General features: G+C 43.2%; 1 protein-coding gene across 4 annotated transcripts in view; it reads right to left on the bottom strand.

Annotated features, from left to right (window-relative positions):
* Positions 1-833: 833 nt before the first annotated feature.
* mcf2la (mcf.2 cell line derived transforming sequence-like a) overlaps positions 834-20,832 on the bottom strand; it is a 47,221-nt gene continuing 27,222 nt past the window's right edge. For 2 of the 4 annotated variants that reach the window (XM_085348710.1, XM_085348709.1), the window contains exons 5-30: positions 15,010-15,123; positions 14,702-14,818; positions 14,435-14,584; positions 14,222-14,346; positions 13,992-14,106; positions 13,795-13,914; positions 13,378-13,569; positions 13,097-13,288; positions 12,852-13,005; positions 12,642-12,694; positions 12,456-12,535; positions 12,271-12,337; positions 12,067-12,182; positions 11,906-11,975; positions 11,696-11,788; positions 11,513-11,605; positions 11,306-11,431; positions 10,386-10,607; positions 10,203-10,295; positions 10,043-10,121; positions 9,853-9,928; positions 9,643-9,749; positions 6,875-6,984; positions 6,647-6,759; positions 3,405-3,508; positions 834-3,245 (exon numbers count right to left, since the gene is read on the bottom strand). In XM_085348710.1, coding sequence (XP_085204836.1) covers positions 3,166-3,245; positions 3,405-3,508; positions 6,647-6,759; positions 6,875-6,984; positions 9,643-9,749; positions 9,853-9,928; positions 10,043-10,121; positions 10,203-10,295; positions 10,386-10,607; positions 11,306-11,431; positions 11,513-11,605; positions 11,696-11,788; positions 11,906-11,975; positions 12,067-12,182; positions 12,271-12,337; positions 12,456-12,535; positions 12,642-12,694; positions 12,852-13,005; positions 13,097-13,288; positions 13,378-13,569; positions 13,795-13,914; positions 13,992-14,106; positions 14,222-14,346; positions 14,435-14,584; positions 14,702-14,818; positions 15,010-15,123 — 2,961 coding nt within the window. In that variant the 3' untranslated portion in view covers positions 834-3,165. Of the gene's footprint in view, positions 3,246-3,404; positions 3,509-6,646; positions 6,760-6,874; positions 6,985-7,730; positions 7,806-8,336; positions 8,412-9,339; positions 9,433-9,642; positions 9,750-9,852; positions 9,929-10,042; positions 10,122-10,202; positions 10,296-10,385; positions 10,608-11,305; positions 11,432-11,512; positions 11,606-11,695; positions 11,789-11,905; positions 11,976-12,066; positions 12,183-12,270; positions 12,338-12,455; positions 12,536-12,641; positions 12,695-12,851; positions 13,006-13,096; positions 13,289-13,377; positions 13,570-13,794; positions 13,915-13,991; positions 14,107-14,221; positions 14,347-14,434; positions 14,585-14,701; positions 14,819-15,009; positions 15,124-20,832 lie in introns of all 4 variants that reach the window. The other 2 variants (XM_085348711.1, XM_085348712.1) reach the window with 2 other exon arrangements.

The following is a 20,832-nucleotide window of genomic DNA, read 5'->3' as shown; positions in this document are numbered from 1 at the left end:
GCTGTCATAGTAAAATAATCGGCGGTCCCTTGTTTCTTTGGAGGGTGGAGGAGAAGCACGATTGTGCTGTAAAGTAAAGTGGACGCCATCGATGGAGTAATTTAAATAAGGCTGTATTTATGAATTCAACCAAGAAGTCCTCTATTGCATCGGGGCTTCATAAAAACTTGTAATTTGTAGTGCAACTCGCGTCACTTCCTGTGTGCCTCACGCTTGCTAGCTTGACAAATCTGTATCTTTCCAGCCGCGGCTGATTCTCGTTCACATCCTCCGACTTCAAGCGCTACTTACGGCCTTGACTGAAGTATTACTGCATCGTGTATATTCACAAAAGCACATATTTAATACAGTTACCAGGAAATGCATCTGAAAACTACTTTGGTGACGTAGGGTTTACGTGCAAGACGGAAATTAAGCGGAAAATAGACCTCAAAGTCGGCAGCAGTACTTATTGGAACGAACCCTAGACTGAATCATGATAGTCTAAACTGGAATAAAAGCCCATTGGAGGAAAGGAACCATGTGGCTGAAATTACACTTCCGGATCACAATTAATAATTAATTCCACTGTCAAATTCTCTCTCTTCCTTTTTTTGTTTTTAGCTGACTTCAAAAATAAACAGCTAACCATTAAAGATATTTTTAAAATTCATAATAATAGAGAAAAAGGCTAAATTCAATAGAGGAAACCATTTCAGACTTTATTAAAGCTGCTTTTCAATTTACATACAAGTCAGAATTACATATTTACAAATGTACATGGATATGTCTTGTAACAAGTTTTAAATCGTAATATGCTGTTATATCAACAGCATATTCAGTAGATGTGCAATAGGAAAATAAAGACAGTGGGTGCTGCAATGTGCTGCATAAAAACAAACTTAAAAAATAGAATCCTTTCTCATGTCTCCAGCCTCTGAGTCGAAAAAGTACAAATTACACGGTAAGATTTTATTTGGGTGACCAAAAAAACCAAAAAACTGACGACTTTAGTGCCCATGTCAGCTTTCTCAAGAGGGCAGAATATAAACTCTCACAATGTACAACAGGTAAAAAATAGTTCTCCAGGAGGTTTACAGCATGGGGCTTATGAAGTACATGCCACACAGAGTGATGATATACAGAGAGATAGAGAGACTCCTCTTAACAATATACATGCTCTTTAGGGGAAACAGTGTGAGGTATAAGAGGACACATCTGTACAAGTGTAACATTTATTTCTCAGCACGTGGACGCACAGCTATGCAAGCCACAGTTTAGCTCACAGTTTGACATCGAAAGGCCTGTAAACTGGTTTGTTTCCTCTTCCTTTACGTTCAGTGGGAGGATCTTAAAAGAAAAAAAGTGCTTCTCAGCAAGTTCTTGAGAAGCCAATCACAAGCACTGATTTTAGTCCAATTAAGAAAAAAAATCTAAGAAAAAAAACTGTTAATCATGGCTTTGTCGAGCAGGTGGACAAGCTGGTTTCCTGTTTGAAACAGTGTCACACATTCAACAACGCAGGTGGAAAAAGGAGCGATTGTTTTACAGTGTACCTCGTGGATACAGTAAAAATCCTGGGATATATATTTAAAAAACATTTAAAAAGCAAGGTGTCATTCAGTGTTCAGAATAGCACAGGTTTCAGAAGTTGCGTGCAGAACAGCTGGTCGTCAAAGGCGGTTGGCATCAATCTACATCAGAACAGTGGACGTATCACATTTTCTAAACTAGTTACTTAACTGTGACGTTTACTCAGCTACATTTTGGTGTCAAGTACACAAAGTATTGCTCTCAGGCCGGAGGTGCAAACATGTCGAGCAGGTCCGGGCCGTGGTATTATTAACCCAGCTTGCGGAGAAGCAGCTACTGTCACATGCTTGAATGGGGCTGGTTGCACAGAGAGGAGGGGGGGAGGAGGAGGGGGACAAAGCCTGCTTTTGTTGCTGCGGTGCAGACCAAAGATAGGTGAGCACGGTGACACAAAAAACAGACACACATTCAGAACACTGAGATTTGGGCCGCGACAGCTGTTTGAGCAGAGGCTGCACATGTGTCTGAAAAACTCTGATCGAACTGCTGTCTGTTGTCAACACAAACAATCAGGTGAGTGTGCGCGCGCACCCACATGGACACAAACACAGGTATGCAGTCACACCTGTCTGCCTACAGAAACGTCTTCCTGAGAGGTAAAAATCCAGAGCAGTGCACTGGCGGGTTGCTCAATCCCTCATAGGAGGAAAAAGATTCATTTAGAATGAAGTGCAAGACACCTGACCACCAGGTTGTACTGTTGTTGACATTCACCTAGTGACTGCGTGCGGTTCTTAATATCATAAAAACAGCTTTTAAGGGAAGCTCATTATCCATGTGTGAGGAATACAACGTTCTTTAGTAGCTTCAACAACACAAAACGCCTGCACGCAATCAACCTGCTCACTTTTCCTCCCAGATGTACTGAAAGCATTTTTCCTCTTGCGGCCGCCTGCTACTTTTCACAGTGTGCGATCAGCGACTGACACCAAAGCCAGCGTTATCGGGGGTCTGATGGTGTTTGTCTACATAACATCCTCCTGCACAAGAATCTGTCGCCGTGCTGCGATGTCGTCATCGACTTGAAGGGGTTCGACTAACCAGCAGTTCTGTCCCCTCTGCAGACGGCGCGTGTTTAGTGCAGATGTCCTTTCTAACCTCTCCACATTAATGCTACATAATCACTAGGCCTGGACTGCCTGTTCAGTCAGTTATTAGACTGCGGACATTTAGCTTTAAAGAAGGCCTCGCAGGAGGTGATACATCACATGACTTGTGTGCCGAGGAATGACAGATATCCCTGATATTTCCCTCTCGCTCGAAGGAACGGCAAAAAAAAAAAAATCTATACTTAAATTCTACCAACATGCTGACACCTTTGAATATAAAAACAATTTTAAATGACAGTGCAGTTTTTCTAAATACTCTGGAAAAAGGGGGGCAGTTAGCACTTAGCCAGCGCTGGCTGATCTGCAGAGAAAGTTTTGGTTTTCAGATGGATTTAGAAACTGTGACGTGGGTGACTGTCCTCCTGTCAGACCAAACTCCAGCTTTTTTTCTTCTTTGTTTTTTAAGCATTTTCCACCTGTACAAAATGATTTTAGGTGCAGTGATTTAACAAAAAAAAAAAAAGCTGGGAAGACCTGACTCAGGTCAGGGTTTGATGTCGGAGAAGCTGGTGTAGGTCTCACTACAGCTGGAAGAAGTGCTGAGGTTCCCAGAGACGCTGCCATCTGCAGGACAAACACACAAACAGCAATGCTCTGTTAGAGCCAGACATTGCAGGGGAGAGTAATAGCGTCATTGTGCCGCATTGCTAGGCAACAGGTACCCATACTGCAGCGTTAAGGGAAAGATATGAATGTGTGTACTTCCTGTTCGTTGTAACCGACCTGAGCTGCTGAGTGATTGAGATGACTTGGACTCTGAGATGAGGCTGAGGAGGTTTGCTGCTGCCACCCAGCCCTCCTTACTGGTGCGAAGGTTCTTTACAAACCTGTGAAGGAGTTAAATAAATATATATATTTTGAGATAAAATTACAGGACATTTTACATTAATAAGCCACAACATTAAAACCACTGTAAGTGTAATATACAGCACTGATGATCTTGTTATAAAGCAATGGTTAGTTAGAAAATCTTGGATCCTGGTATTTATATGGTTGCTGATGACACATATATGTAAGCATTAGGGGTGCAACGATATTCGTATCGATATTGAACCGTTCGATACAGTGCTTTCGGTTCGGTACGCATATGTATCGAACAATACAACATTTGTAATTTATTTTATCAACTTTCCTTCTGACGATGCTGTCTGTGTGGAGCGCTCAGTGAATCTGCGTTCGACTACTCCGCCTAGGCTGCACTGTCCAGCGCAGATCCACTGAGTGCTCCACACAGACAGCATAGTCAGAAGGAAGAGCGCAGGGCACCTCCCCCACCCTCATTCAGATCTGGCGTTTGGAATTATTTTGGTTTTCATGTGACGTATGACCCTGAAGGTAAGCGAGTCATGGACTAAAGTAAAACAGTATGTTGGATGTGCCATGCAATGCTCAATTACATGGGTGGGAACTAGTGTGTTAGCGCAGTTAGCTCGTTAACGTGTTGGCCGTCTAGCCCCATGCACGGGGCGATCGGCGGTAGCTCGTTAACGGAGATTTGCCGTGTTGTGGCGTTAAGGTCATTTCAACGAGATTAACCTGAAAGCACTAGTGGGAACACAACGAATATGACTGCACATTTACGCCGACATCATCCTAGTGCAAAGACAAAAACAACAAGCATGCTACTAACTTTAGCCGAGTCATTTAGACAGCTGTTAGCACATGATTCTCCTTATGCTGCTGAGAATATAGCCCAGAAGAAGCAGATAGTATAGCTTTTATTTTGGAAAGAGACATTTCTCTGTAATAAACTCTCTTTTCCAAAGATGAGTGATTCCTCAATCAGATACAGGGCTTGCAATATCGCTAGCCTGACGTCCTGGGGCTAGCGATTTTTTCAGTCGGGCTACCAAAATCTCTCTCTTCCCTGCCCGTCGGGCTATTGTAGGAAAAATATATGTCAAAGCTTTTGCATTCTTTCAGAAATGTAGCTGGGTAATTATGTCATTGGCATCGGTGAGCCACTGTCAATATGTGACATATTGAAATCGCGTTTGAATTTGCGCTTGTTTTTTTGCTTTCACTTTGCAATCGTGCGAACTGTGTATAGAGAGCGACAGCACTGATCTGTGAGTGATGATAATTTGTGCACCAATTCCTCTGACATCGTCTTATTAATCGTTAGCTTACTATGCAAACATGACAAGTGAAATCTCCCGCAGCAGGCTTAAACATGTGAGAGGTTGATCGCGCAGAGAATCGCTGAGCTTATGTGAGTGCCTGTGTAAAAGCAGCAGGATTTATATTTGACTACGATGACCTGGATGACTGAGAACCTTCACAGACAGATATATATTTTAGTTCTGCTGAGCCAAATAAGACAGGTCAGGGTGAAGAAGTGACAGCCAAAGAAAAGCTTACCACAAAACGGAGAAGTTATGACAAATCAGACTATAAGGCAAAAAGAAAGTGCAGCTTTATGGTTTCATGGACAAAATAATTTCTGTGGCTGCGATATGACGAGCTAAATAACCAGGGCTGCACATAAGTGGTCCGCAGGTGCGCATTCGCTGTCAAAATAAAAAACACGCACAAGGGTTAGGGTTAAATTTAAAAACTGTACTTTTGAGTTAAAATATATATTTATAATTTTAATAAATGACAAATTAAAAATGCATGAACATTTTTTTGTATCGAAAAAATATCGAACCGTGACACCAAAGTATCGAACCGAACCGAACCGTGAATTTTGTGTATCGTTGCACCCCTAGTAAGCATTGCTACCGACCAACCAAACCCCTCCAATCCCCACGCCCAGGGGGAGCAATTCTGGAATGCACTGACTGCACCTCACCCTGAACAGGACCCAAAGGATCCTGGTACCATACAGCACAGGACATTTCCACAATTTGACCCAGTATCCTGATTGCTTACAGCTAGTTTTGGTGAGAAGTTTTAACATTGCGGCTAATAAACAAAGGTCGAAATAGAAGACCTATGACAGTTACTCTCCATTTACATGTATGAGCACTAAATTCTCCCGAGTGAGAGTGTTTGTGTGAATGTTACACAACGTTCTTAGTGTGTGTGTGTGTGTGTGTGTGTGTGTGTGTGTGCGTGAGAGAGAGACTGGGAGAACGAGGTTTGTAGTAAAAAGCATTTTGAGTGCTCAGTCACAGAAGAAAAGCCTGATTAAAGTACCACTCACTGTCATATTTATGTTATGTGTCACATCATGAAAGCAGAGTGAACTTGTTCCTTTAAGAATGAAAGTTCAGATTATATTCCCTCGCAGAATTAGATGTGTATACCGTCAGCTTTTCTTTATTCTAGTCCAGCGGTCCCCAACCCCCGGGCTTCGGACCGGTACCGGTCCGTGAGTCGTTTGGTACCGGGCCGCGAGAGTTGAGGCTCAGGTATGAAATGTATCGTTTTCAGGGTTTTTATCGGTTTTCAGTGTTATTTTGTTATCGTTTTTATCGTTTACTCTGTTTTCCTGGGTCTTTTCACGTGTGTTATGAATAAATCTTCTTTTTTTCGGTACTGGTACTAGTTTTATTTTGTTGTATTTATCCGCGACACCTTAAAGGCCGGTCCGTGAAAATATTGTCGGGCATAAACCGGTCCGTGGCGCAAAAAAGGTTGGAGACCGCTGTGCTAGTCCATTTGTAGTCTGCTTAAAAGCAGTGTTCGCATTTGGAGCCCTTAAATTTGGCGGCTATACTGAGAAGTGTGTGCAGTCACAAATGACCAACTTTTACCCTTTCTTTGTGGCACAGATTCGACACAGTCCTGGAAACATTCCTCAATCTTGGGTCTATAGTGTCACACATTTGCTCCAGAAGACACCCACTGTGGACCTCTGCTTCAAGGTGTGACATGTGCATTCAGAGATGCTCTTCTGCACACCTTGCTGGTAACAAGTGGTTATTTGAGTTACTCTTTCCTCCCTATCAGCTCAAATGCATCTGGGTCCTATTAAAATCCATTTAAATTAAGTGTTGTTTGCTTTTGTTTTTTTTTACCACTGTCCCTCCTCTCCTTCTCTGATCAGCTGGACCATGTCTCCACTCTTAACAGACAGCTCCTGAGGTCCTGCTTTCTCGCAGTCTGCTACCACAGTATACTTTCCTGGAGCCTAAAAGGATCAAATGTTAACAACTTTACCAACTTTTAGAACCACACTTTAACATTTTAAGCTAAAAAAGAAATAAAAATACAGATCTATAATAATTCTTCATTCTCAGGCTCACCAGCTTCTTTCCTACTTCGTCCTCGGGGTCAGAGTTCATGGGGTCCTCGCCGCTGGAGTACCCATCGTTCTCTTCTGAGGCGTCCGCTGAGGGAGACGCCTTGTTCCAGCCTGTAGGTTGGATGATGGGAAAATCAGAGAGAGAAAAGTTCAACACACAGACAAAAAAAGGGACAAAAGGAGAGAAGTGAGGTCGATCTTTATCACAAAGCTCCATGTTAAATCAAGTGAGATTAGATGTTTGAGCTCAATAGTGAAGTACAGAAAAATGACATGAATGGATCAAATATTTGCGAAAGCCACACAAATCTCCTGTGTGGAGGGTAACCCCCTCCCCCCCAAAAAATGTGATCGATCAGATTATGAAAAATTTATCTGTTTAGATACAAAAACCACACACACTCCTCCAAAAGTCACAGAGAAGATCATCAGACAGAAAGAAAAGGAGGACCTGTGATCAGAAAACAGATTTCAGTCACCTGCATTTGTTACAAGGCTGCTCTGACTCCCAGTGCCAAAAAATAGTTGCTGAAGCGGCGTACTGTGTACAGCACCACAACAACCCCAAACAAGCAAAAAACACCCGACAGTAGAAGAAGAGGCAATGATTGATTTGAGGTCGAGTAGGCACCGTGCAAAAAGATTTAGCCTAGAACTGAGACTTCAGATTTAGTCAGGTTGAATCTTTAGATCTCGCTCCAATGTGCAAAAAGACAGTAAGACTCGGTAAAAGGCTAAAGGACTCCCACGGCAGATACACGCTGCGACACTTTACCTCAGTTCAAATCAATCACGAGCACCCACAAACAACAGCAAACACCCCACTGTGGCTGCTGATGCTCAGAGCAGCTCTGTACCTCGCCGCTTGCTCTGTAACAGACTAGAGGTGCTCATCCATCTGACTCTGCTCAGAGTGACGTGGGGAGCCGGCTCTGAAGGGGAAGAAACGGCCAGCAAAATGATAAAAAAAAAAAAAAAATCAGTGACAACGGCTCAGCTGATCAAGCATCACTGAAATGCACAAGATACCAGACATGTAACAGTGATGATGATGATGATGACCTGTGGATGAAGGTTACAAAGTTGGTCTATGCTGTGCGACTATCTGCATGGGTGAAACTCAAACCAGCCTTTGGAAACATTTCATTGGTCTAAATCGTAAATGCACCAGATTCCAATTGGGCAGTTTTAGCGAACAAAGCAACACAATACAAATATATTACTGCCATTTTAGCTGCTTCTATTACTCATTTGAAGACACGCAGATAGTCGCTATGATCAGCAAGAGGATGAAGAACAGCCTCTATATTGATGGACCGATGGGTTGCTACAACGTTACACCCCGTTTGTAACGAAACGTGTCAAATCTACATTATGGAGACAATCGAAGCAGGAGTACATCGTGGTCAAGTGAGATGGCCTCTAAAAATGAAATGCTCCCTCATAATGGGGCGGAAATATACCTTTGAACCCAAACGGTGTGGGATCGCTCTTTACCAGGTGGCGTTTGGAGCTGTGCTCAGGGCTCAGAGTCGAGCCTGGCCACACAGGAAGGAAAGATGTGAAGGAGGAAGAAGAGAAGAAAAGTGAGGGAGGACAGAAGCGAAAAGGAAGCAAGAAATTAACACTAACGTTAGAAGTTTGTACATGATGTGAACAGTCTTAGCTAATCAATAGCCAAACACACACACACACACACACCATTACAGTGGTGGATACTCATATTAAATTTGGTCAAAGGTAAAGATAAGCATGAAGCTAAACCCTGTGAGCACACAAGCACAACTCAGCTGCTGTCCAAACTCCTGCTTTAGAAGAGCAGCCAATCAGAAGGAGGTCGTCTTAAAATCAGTAGAGCTATTTAAAAAAAACAAAAAAAAACAAAAAGTCTTGTAGCAGATAGGCCAAAGTGAGCATGTGCAAAAAGGCCCGCTATAGGCTAAATAACTGAACTGAGAGCCCAAGAATTAAAAAAAAAAATAATGAAGATGTCACCTTTACAAGTCACCTTTAAAGTTTTGACTAATACTGCTTTCACGAAGAGGAGCTTCTACTTCACTTTCATCTCTACTCCAGTGACTAGTTGTATTTTTTCCAATATAATTTAAAAACCTTAATATTCATTTTGATTCAGCCACAATGGCAGTGTTAAACTTTCACCACCAGGAGGCAGACTGTCTCCAACATAACCATCTGGGATCATGTGTGCTCCATTAGGCCGTGAAGCAGGTTAGACTGGAGGAGGCCAATTAATTATTGGGCACCGGGTAAAAGCTCAGACAGAGGCTCACATTCAGAACTGGATTCTGGATATTAGTATTCTTAGTTTATATAGCGAAGGGTGTTTCTTGCTGATAATCAATTGAACTTTTCATCACTGACAAACGACATACTGTGACGGGCCACGCTGAGCTGTTCTTAGCATTATCCTTCCTTTAAAAAAATGTTTGCATTCGCTAATGTTACCTTTGGGACTCTTGAGATTGCTGAAGCCCTGCAAAGTAAAACGCTTTTTGGCCACTGAGGACCTGTCAGTGGTCGGACTGGTCACCGGCTCTTCTGGAAGCAATGATTTGAAATGAGTGCAGGACAAGGGAAGCCATGAAAAGAGAGAAGAAGCCCCAAACAGGGGAGTGGAGAGGAGAGAGAAAGATGATAGATGAAGACAAAAAGAACCTGGTTTAGTGGGAGTTTAGAGCACAGCTTAGAGTAGAGACTTAGATAAAAGTGTTATTGTCTTCGAAGATGCTGTTTAACTCAAACATCTACCTTTGTGTTTCGGCGAGGATGACGAGTTGCTGTCAGAGGTCGGGGCTGGCTCAGTCTTCTTCTCCTCTTGCTTCTTCTGGTTCTTCTGACCGCTGCTACGGAAAGGGCTGCAAAAAGAAAAAAGTTTGAAAAATAGACGTATGTTTGATTTTTTTCCTTATTATCTCTAATCTGTCGAATGAGTCCTTACGTTACATATAAGCCACCAACCTGAGAGAGATGGAAGTAGAGTTGTTGCTGGTGGGACTTGGGGACATAGAGTCTGAGCTCTTCTGCTGGCTGGCATCTAAAACATACAACAACAACAACAACAACAACAAAAAAAAGTATTAAAAAGGAATAAAATAGGTTTAAAAAATAAGAACTTCTGGAAAAGTTAAGAAAGAAGTTTTCACAATACCTCTGCAGGCTTTGAGCTGCTGAGTCAAAACTTTGCGGATCTCGTTCACCCATGCCGTTTTAATCTCTGGCGTCGGGGCCTAGATTAGAACAAGCGTGGACAATCATTCCTCATCTCTAAAGGTATGATTAATAAAAGCAATCAGGTCGAACGCCCTTACCTGCACTATAAAAACTTCTTCTCTCGAGTTGCACCAGATCTCAAACTTCTTGTTGTCTCCCTTGGCATTCTCTGTGATGCCCACCGCACTCATCTGAAAGAATATAGAAAACTTAAACACTAAATCTTTACTGCTACGGCACGGCATCGACCTTCCTTTTAAAAATGGAGCAAGCAGGCTCACACTGAGGGAGTGTTTGAAGCTGTAAGACGGAGCTTTCTCGTAGCCCTCCCCGTTCTCCTCTCTCCTCTTGCAGAAGAGCAGAGCCTTCTGGTGCAGGAACAGGTGCCTCTGCATGGGCTTAAACCTGGCCAGGTCCTTCACTTTGGCATGACCTTTCTTATGCTCGGTCCACACGCTGAAGGAGCCCTGCATCAGCAGACGACCCAGCTCTGACAGGTTACCCTAACAGGGTGAAAAGACAGATGCGTGTTTTTGCATTGCACGACCTCTCTGAAAGCCGATAAATAATAAATTCTGGTAGCTTATTGCCAAAACTGTCCTGTAATTATAAAGCAGAACATTTTTGTTCATTTACTTTTTTGTCATTTAATACCTATTACTCGTCAGTGGGACAAGTACAGTATACATACAGTTAAATCAATTAAAACATTTACACCTTCCTTCACATTTTCTAAAACCTTTATTGGGCAAATTCTGGCTCCTGGACCTTATGTTTCACACCCCTGGTTAAAGTTTTGCAGCATTGCAGTTTTGAAACTGGCCACATGATGGAGCTATTGCAACTGTTTTTGACTCTGGCTTTGCACCTTTGCACAGGTAGCTGTGTTTCAGCTCTGTAGCCTTTAATGTTTTTAGATATTTGATTATATGTACTTAAAAAACAAAGAAAGGTTTTAGCCTGGAGGGGAAAATGGAAAAAGCAGATAAGAAAAGTGGGAAGAGAGTTGGCAGAGAGCACTTAGGGGAGAGTCTGGGGTGTACTCATGCCCAGGCCCTGTAAACCCCAGCAGCTCTTGTTAAAGAATAATTAACCTGCTCTGTATTTTAAAAGAACGCACGCTAGATATCCCATTCAAAGCAGTTTGAAATGATTTGACCACCTCCAGCAAAGTTTGCAAACGCAGTGTACTTCTTCTAACCTCATATCCTGTGATGGCAATGAGATGCATGGAGTCATTAACGGCTTTGAGAATCCCAAGAATGGAGGACAGTGCTTCCTGTAGGTCGTCACAACCATCACAGCCCTTGCTGTACTTCAACATCTCCTGCAAACATTGAAAAAACAAAACAGTGAGTCATTCCCCCTCTTACATAACAGGTGTACATAATACATGAACAGAGCTGACCTTAAGCAGTAGCTGGTACTTGGTGATTCTCTGGACGGGTTTAAGGAGGTAGGAGTCCAATCCAAGTTTATGTTCCAGCTTCTTCTGGCACTCCTGGTGTATAAAACATGAGCCGGTTAAGATTTAAGTTTTATATTGCTTAAAAGTGAAAAGGAAGGCGGTGCTACAGCTGTGAGGGCTGACCTGGAAGAAGGCACAGTCGGAGCACTGTCTCCACAAGCTCTCGGAGCGAGGTTTATTTTGGCAGTAAGCCTCGTAGATCTGCAGGTCCTTCATCTGCAGCGAAAACAATCATTAGCAAGTCAGTACGAGCTCAACCGCTGTTGACGGAAACATTGCTGTTGATGGGATTCCTGTCAAAACGACGATGTATAAGAAAATAAAAGTGCTCACCCGTTCTAAAAAGCAGCGGCCCACCAGCTCTGGGCAGTCAGTGTATGCTTCCAGTTCCTTCAGGAATGTCCTTGAGACAGGAAAGAGAGGTATAAATACTCAAACTATGAACAACATTTGTAAAGCACCCACATATATAATCAATTAGCTTAAAAGTGTACCTCTTGTGAAACTGGTAGATTTCTGGCATGTTCCCAAACAGGATGTCCTTCTTGCTGTGCAGGTTGCTGGGGATGAGGTGAGCCATGGCAGGGTTGTCCATCTCTGCCGCATAGCCCTGGATTTTAACATCACACATTTAGTAAGAGCTTCAGCCTTTTCACCAATTAATGTCAGGTCACGGTATCATTACCGACACCGCTCACCTCCAGCACACACAACAGCTCCTCGACATAAGCTCTCTCCGTCTCCAGCAGCTCGTTCATCACGTGACTGAAATGTACACACACACAACACAAAATACAATGCGGACTACAAAGAACAAGCAGCATGATTGCCAAATAATTGCTTTCCTATCTAGGGCTCTGGGGAAAGAACTTTGACCCCTTACCGGCGAAGCACTGCCAAGTTTTCTTCTTCTTCTGAAAGAGAAGCATGTCTTGTGCCACCGTTGTGTACAGGAGACTCCACCTTAAAAAATAAATAAATCACACACAGTCATGCATGTTTAGTATTTATCACCCACTTAAAACCTTTATTGTATCACACAACATTCGTAGAAATGATAAGAATTTACCTTTTTGGAGAGGGCATTATCAGCAGAGTATCTCCTGTCTTTTCTCTCTAGATCTGATTAGAAAAAAACATCATTATGTTTTTTTCATCCAAGTTTAGATTCGTCCTTCTCATCCTAATCAAACCACCACTAAACGAGTAAAAGATACCTCGTTTGACATCAGTTCCTGGCACTTGTTCTTCTTTAAACCAATTACAGATGGCTACTTACGGGGAGAAGAATGCGGTGACTTGACTTCAGGCCTTGGAGCTACTGGCTGGACTGGTCTCGTCTGTTTAGCGGCGAGTTTCTTCAGGCTGACGCGTCTCTTCTCGAACATCTCCTGGACGGAGCTTTGCTTCTGGAAAACTCTCTCTATCTGGTCCTAAAGGAGGATGGAAAATATTGCAGCTCAATGTGAAATATGATAAAGGTATCACACATTAAAAATTTAAACTGAAAATCTTCTCACGGACCCTGAGCTGAGAGTTGAGCACCGCCTCGTACTGGCAGCAGATGGCGCTGCGGTCAGTGAGGGTGTGCAGGGATGCTGTATCCAAGTATCGCTCCAGTTCTTGTAGAGCTGCTTCTGCCCCGTCCTGAGACTGACAGCGGTCCACTGGCTGGTTAGCCAACAGGAAGATGCCTTCCTCACACCAGTGCGACGCCTTTGAGGGGGGGGAAATACCAATGAGTGCTTCTAAGGATACAGCGCATTTGTTGTGGACGATTAATGAAGCCTTCCTCACACTCTTACCTCCTCCAGAGCGTGGTGGAGCTCCATGGCTCTTAGCAGGAGGCTCTTTTTGCTCCTCAGAGTGGAGCTGATCTCCTCACACACTCCTCTCAGTTCGGTGCACTTTGGCCTGATGGAGTCCTCGGCGTAGTGGGAGTTTTCTATCAGCCTGTCACCTTCGCTGACCAAGGACAAGGCGAGGTCTAAGATGTCCTTTCAAAACACACCAAAACAATTGCAATTATTGGAATATATCTTTATTATAAGTCAGAATATACAGAATTCTGCCTCAGCAGCAGAGCGGGACACAATAGTATATACTGGTATTCAGCATTTTGAAGATCTATAGAAATTCTGCACGAACAGAGGACAGAAAATGCTGAGCATGTCTTTTTGAACCACATGAGCAAGACTGCGTGTGCAATTGTGTGTACTTACTCGGGCTTTATCCTCGTGGCCGCTGAGCTCTCTGAGGACGTGCTCTGCATGGGCGGGGCTTACGCTGACCTCGGAGAAGCCCGACAATCGCTCGGACGTCACATCGAGTTGGGCGCGCACCTGAGGAGCACAGGGATTGATAAGCACGTCATTTTCCGAGATTTGGATTGGAAATGAGAGGATGACTCTTGACTCACTTCACGGAAGTGCTGCTCAAAATGGCGGAGGTGCAAACACTGCTCCAGCTTGGTACGGTGGCGCTCCCAGAAGTCGTCAAATGCCATCTCCGTCTCATCCAGCTGACCTAGGAGTCTGAAAGGGGAAAGGAGGCAAATGAGAAGCGATGGGAGACAAAAGAAGACATTTATTCATGCATGCAGGGGCAACTTCATTTTTTATTTATGCATCCTTCAGTTTAGTCATCCACCTCTGCACAGTGGCCAAGTTTTCCTGTTCATCATGCGTCATGTTGTATTCGGGGTCTGCCTTGAGAGGCTCGTTGATGCAATCCAGCAGCCGTCCTCCTTGTGACTGCGCCACCCTCAGGTCCTCCTGGAAATTCGAACCATTTTAAAAACTTTCTAAAAGCAACAAAAAGAGAAAAAGAAGTTTGCCACAAAAACAGAAAAGCATCTCCAACCTTCATCGTATCCTTTTTCAGTGTGTGCGTCTGCAGCAGGATGGTGGTGGCCTCAGCATCGTTGGGTAACTCGGTCTCTGCAAGCTCAGTGCCAAACGCTTGCAAGGTCTGAGCCGTGGTCTTCACCATGAGGGCGAAGGCCTCAATGGCCTGTGGAGGGCATACACGTATGCATATGTATGTGGCAGAGAAAAAATAAGTCAGAACATACATAAATATATATATATTTAAAGAAATCGGGGACAAAATAGTCGTGTGTGTACATACAGTGCGGTGTGAGATCCAGCTGTCATGGTGGTATTCCTGTGTGCCTCCCAACTCTTTGGTTAGTTGTCCTGGATCGATATACGCATGGAGCTCAGTCACAGAACTCAGCATCACCACCTGACACACACATACACCCAAACTGATTAAATGAAATACTATCACACATTTATTTTGAGATGAATACAAACATAAACATAAGTTACAACAGTGACGACAGCTCTACACTAGCTAAAATAATAATTGTGCTCTCAGTGACTCACAAGGGAGCCATTACGTAAAGACAAAGTGCTGCGGTGTATTAGTCATACCTTCATTTTGAACTCATCCCTGTTGAACTTGAACAGGAAGTCCGACAGAGTCCGCTGGAACAAAGTAGTGGGACGCAACACCAGAACCAAGTGTAAGTTCCCGGGAAATGAACCCTTACAGAGAAAGGAGGACAGGGAGTCGGATTAGACAGTGATCAATACCTTACGCTTACTTCCACCCACAAATTATCCCAAGAAATTTCAATAACTGAGGTGTGCAGAAGAGCATCTCTGAATGCCAAAGCTTGAAAGATATGGGCTACAACAGCAGAAGACCACAATGAAAACTTGAAATTGAGGTTTCAATTCACAAGCTTAACAAAATTTTATAATAGAAGACTGAAAAAACGTTGCCTGGTCTGATGACCATATCTGCTGTAGGGTCAGAATTTGGCATAAATGACATGAAAGCATGGATCCATCCTGCTTTGTATCAGCGGTTCAAGCTGGTGTCAACAGCGTTAAAATCGAATCTGTGACATGAAGCCATGAAGAAGAGCAAGGTGCACAAGATAAAATGCATCTGATGAGTGCCTGCTAGATGAAGTGCTGCACATTTTGGCACAGAGGCTTTGACCGAACAGAACAGAAAAAAGCTCTCGGTTAAACTGAAGTCCCTGTAACAGCCCTCCCTATATAACTACCTCAGAAGCAATGCTGTGCTCATAGCCTAAAGCAAAGTTGACTTTAACACACTGTAAATTTGTGAGATATAAGGTTCACAGTTGTGCCAGTCCAACTGTATAGTCTCTCGATCCTGACAGTAATAAAGGCAGAGCCCTGGTTTAACGGTGCAGCTCCTGAGTGAGGCATTAAACAAACCTCACATCTGTGCCCACTGTCCCACTGCTGCAATCCCAAACCAGCAGTAAAGAGATTTAAGAGCGTTTAACATCTAATAAATCTGCTGCGTTTCTTCACTGCAGTTCCCCTGCAGCAGCTCTCACCTAGAAAGCTGTGATTGCAGTGTAATGTTATTAGTCCTGTGACTTTGGGGAGTAGCTGTAGCATTTGGTCTGTCCACCTCCACACTAGCAAGTTAAAAACACAGAACTGCCTTCAGACAGGCAGCAGCTCTGGAGGCCACTCAGCTGAAAGGCTATATCGGTTGTGGCTTCCTGTAAATCCCCGAGTGAATTGCTCCGCCCTGTTAGACATCGTAAATCAATGCAGGATGACATGTGCACACACACACACACACACACACACACACACGCACGCACGCACGCACGCACGCACACAGCACCAGAGGCAAGCTTAGAGCTCTGTGACAAGCTCATGACATTTTTAGCATAACCATAAATTGTGTCTGCTGACAAAAGAAAATCTGAAAGATGATGATGCTTAAAGATTAAAGCTTTTTTCCTGTTGTTTTTTGGTTTAGAGCTGGTTTAATTGACACTGCTTTTCTTGGTAAATTCATGTCTTTTCTGCTGATCAAACTTCAGCTGAGGTTTAACCCACTGAGCCATGCACATATAATATCTAAATACAGCGCCCTGTGTTATTTGGGAATATTTTTAGTTGATTTATTCACTGACAAAAGTGAGTGTGTGACGACAGTCTGTACAAAATAGCGCCACGGCTGCCTTATTCATTGGAATCACTGGTAACACGCAGCAAAGAGTACGAGCCCTATGATAAATAAGTCATCCGTAAAGCATGGCTTCAATTTAGTCTACAAGGAAAAGGACTGCACTGGTACAGAGGCGCTCACACACATCCAGCGTGCATACATCATTGTCATGAAATGCCTGCATTGGGTTGTCATGGAAACGCGTGGAGAGCCTTAGCGGGAAAGACAGAGAGTAGACGAGGAGTCGTCTAAGAGTGTTCCCGGTGCCGCAGCCTCATTCTACTCGTCCCGTCATTTATTTTTGGCTTTTACACACACACACACACACACACACACACACACACACACACACACACACACACACACACACACACACACACACACACACACACACACACACACACACACACACACACACACACACACAGCTTGCTGTGATGTTGATGAGAGACAGCCAGGTTGGAAAATTCACTCACTCTACACAACATCTTTCCACCCATACTGCCTGCATATCTTTTACATACAGTGCTTCCTATTGGGATTAATGACAGATGACAGTGCATGTTAACTACAGAAAAAAATGATGCATTGTGTATTTTTTTAGTTTTTCCTTTTTTTCCCCCTCATCAATAACACACCATCCAGACATCAGTGAGCAGCGCATGTGTAATTGGAGGTCATTAAATTCAATAAACCCTGAGAGGTCCTGTTTTAATTTGTAGCTCTGCATTAACATGACAATACACGTGCTGCTCGGTGCACTCCCCGTGACAGATGAACACCGATACCCCGCATAAACATTAAAGCGATGCATGTACGCGCACGCACAGACATTTTCCGCGCGCATTAATAAATGATAAGAATTAGAATATAATTTTCTTTTGAGCGGGATGATGGAAGGGAAGAAGGATGGGTGGAACGGGAAAAACCACTTCAGTCATGTCCTCTAATCACATCCACACTGCTCTCCCGGGAGTTGGCCCGCCACCATATTAAACCACCTCCATCCACCACGTGCTCAAACCCCCCCTCCTCCGCCTGCATTACTGCTCTCACTTTTAGACGTGAACAATGTCCCAGTTGCGACAAAGACGCTCAGCTGAGATCTTGACAGGGAGAGTGCTAATATTTAGTGGAACGCCTTTTTAGCTGATGTTAAAAACGATCTGTTGCAACAAACCCGAGCCTCTCACTGGCACCGGCTGACTGAGCCATCTGCATCCTCCGCCTGCAGCAATGTTTCCGTATGCATGGATGCCTGTGTATTTATTACCCCTAATCACAAAGACAAGCTGCAGCAGACATGAAGGTGTCCCATAATTTAACCAGAATACTAGATAAATTCTGGCATTTGCATATATGGTAAGATGGTCCTCCATGTTCACTACACAAAGTGGGGGGGAAAGGAAACTAACACTTCAGACACGAGCAATAATATTCTCTCTAGGGCAGTGGAGTGTTTCTTTAAATCTTTAAACCCAACACCTGAGTGTCTCTTCACAGTAACCAATTATTTCCGCACTGATAAATATCAAAATCAAACTATCCAATGAGCTCACTACCTTAATTTTACAACCCAGCACTGTGTCTAGATGGTGAAAGCACCAACAAAGCAGCCTGAGAGCATCTGTGCCTTCGCTTTGCAGTAATACTACTAACACTTGCCCACTCCTTTATTTTTTTCCGTCCCTCGTTCCCCCTGGCAAACCAGCAAATGGCAGCACGTGACCTTGAGCAGCCTTCACGAATAGAGCATCTCACGGGACGATGAACAACTTTCATTCTCCAATGAGGCCGACTGCCACTGGCTAGTGGACAAAACAGGCGTGTCCAGCAAGGACATCCAACCACAGGCGAGTGAGGAGGAGATCATGTCAGACAGTTGGTCTCACCACCTGGCCTTCATGCCTTCAGGTTAGGTTATAATGCTGCCTGTTTCCAGTGTGGACTTGACATACCCTTTTATATTTTACCTCCCTCCCTACATGAAACATGAAAAGGCATTCACATAACAGCTGAAACTGCCAGTTGGAATCTTATTCACACAAAATATCCACTACATCAAACCATTACATCATTCTTTTTGGGAGCAGGCCATGAATATATATTTTTTTAAAAAGCATTTCACTGCACTGAAAATAAAAATACACATTTCAGCTTTCTGAGTTAAAAAAAATCCTTTTTAAAGTGAGGAAGGCAACTCCGAGGGGGGTGAGAACTAAACAGAAGAATGGAGTGATGGATGATTCAAAGGGGAGAGAGACGGGGTAATGAGAGGGAGAGGTAAAGGAAGGAAGGGATATCCAGCAGAGAAGCTTCTGCTACCACGCTGATAAACTCTACCACCACTCTAAATTATAGGAGGCCACTTTGTCATCTTGGCTTGATTTCTCTTCTTTTTTTTTTTTTTAATCTTTTGTTTAATTTAAAGACAGAGAAGACTGGGAACAAAAAGACCCAAAATGGAAATATATAAAGATTATACACTGTGTAGCTTTGGAAGTGTGGTGGTGGTACTGAAAATGTTTTGTTATAAATAAAATGGAATTTTACAGGAGGTCATCTCAAGGCTCCAGGAAGGACTGCACACATAAAGCTATGTCTCACTGAGCTGATATGATTAACTGATAAAGGTTGGCCACAAATATATCAGTCTGAGCACATATGTTGTCTGATATGAAAACTGAATATAGAACACTATACAGAAATACATGCATTAGGTAATTTAGAAGTGGTTTTATAACATTATTTAGTCAGTAAGGTGGTTTTGGCTTCACAGTTTACGATACACTGAACCACTGTTTGCAGCTCATACATGAAGTGAAGCTAAGCAGATGGTGGTGTTAGGTTAAATGACTGTCACTTCCAGAATACCTATATGTGCATACATAAAGGATACATGTACAATTTACTAAGACCTGAGTATCATTTGCCAAAAATTATTTATGGGCCTAAAATAAAGACTAAAATGGCAAAAGAATTACACACTGCACAAAAAATTTAAGGAACAGTTTGAAAATACATCAGATCTCAATGGGAAAAAACACATGCTGAATATCTACACCCGCATGGACTGTTTAATGTGTTAGAAGAGCTGAATTCAAAGACATAATGAACGATGTTACAGGTTTCCTCCATGGCTTCTCCAGACCCTTTCATGTCTGTCACAAGTGGACAGGGTGGACCTGCTCTCACCTATGAAAAGCACAGGGTGCCAGTGTGGACCTGTCAGTTGTGGTATTCTACAGCACTATGTGGTGCTGGGCACTGAGCACAGGGCCCACTAAAGGATCTCAGGTCCTCAGGCCGCCCTCATGAATTCTGTTTCTAACTGTTTGGTCAGAGACGTTCACACCAGTGTCCTGCTGGAGATAATTTTATAGCTCTGGCAGCGCTCATTCTGTTCCTCCTCACATAAAAGAGCAGATATCAGTCCTGCTGATGGGTTAAGGCCTTCAACGGCTCTGCCCAGCTCTCCTAGAGCAGGTGCCAGTCTTCTGGATATTTTTAAAATGTTAATATCTTGCCAGTAAGACGTTACTGATAAAAACATTAAACTATTATTTTTAGATAATATGATTTCAGCGCTTAGTCCATACTCAATGATTACATTCACACTTTTCCTTCAAAAAACATCTCTGTGGTTTTGCTTGCACCTTGAAGTAGCTTTACACCTGATAAAGCAGATTGATTGTTGGTTCATGGAATTCTACAGCTCATCAACATCCTGTTTCAGGACACTGAACGAGCCAATGGACTGGAATAATGGTTCATTATTACCATTATTAGCACTGGATATTTTCTGTGTGTAGGTTAACTTGACTTTGCGTTCAGTTACCAAAGCCAGCAGCCTCATAATGACTTATTTCCACAGTGGGGATAGTTTTCAAGAGATACCATGGAAAAACCGTTAATGATAACCAGTGCCCAATTAGCATACATTAGCATAAATTTGCATACATTGGACATGGTAAAAGGTACAATACAGGAAGAGCATCCTGACAACAGATGTGAAGGGGTTGGCGAAGCTTTATCCTTGTTTTGGCCGACGTTATTACGATTCACAGATAGAGTACTGATTACAGATGACAGCTTACAAAAAAATTTAAGTAAGGGAAAACCAAAGTGAAACATGGTATAGTATGAAAAATTAAAGTCAGTGCCCAAGCAATAGCTCTCTCTCAAAGAAAAGCCAAATAGAGAACACCGCTATTGGCCAACATCTTGCTGACTGCTACCAGTCGATC

Source organism: Diplotaxodon limnothrissa, linkage group LG23, assembly GCF_057381915.1.
Source record: "Diplotaxodon limnothrissa isolate DT_005_m linkage group LG23, D_limnothrissa_male_GT1.1, whole genome shotgun sequence".
In the NCBI taxonomy this organism is placed as follows: domain Eukaryota; kingdom Metazoa; phylum Chordata; class Actinopteri; order Cichliformes; family Cichlidae; genus Diplotaxodon; species Diplotaxodon limnothrissa.
This window is presented reverse-complemented; position numbering and strand designations above follow the sequence as displayed.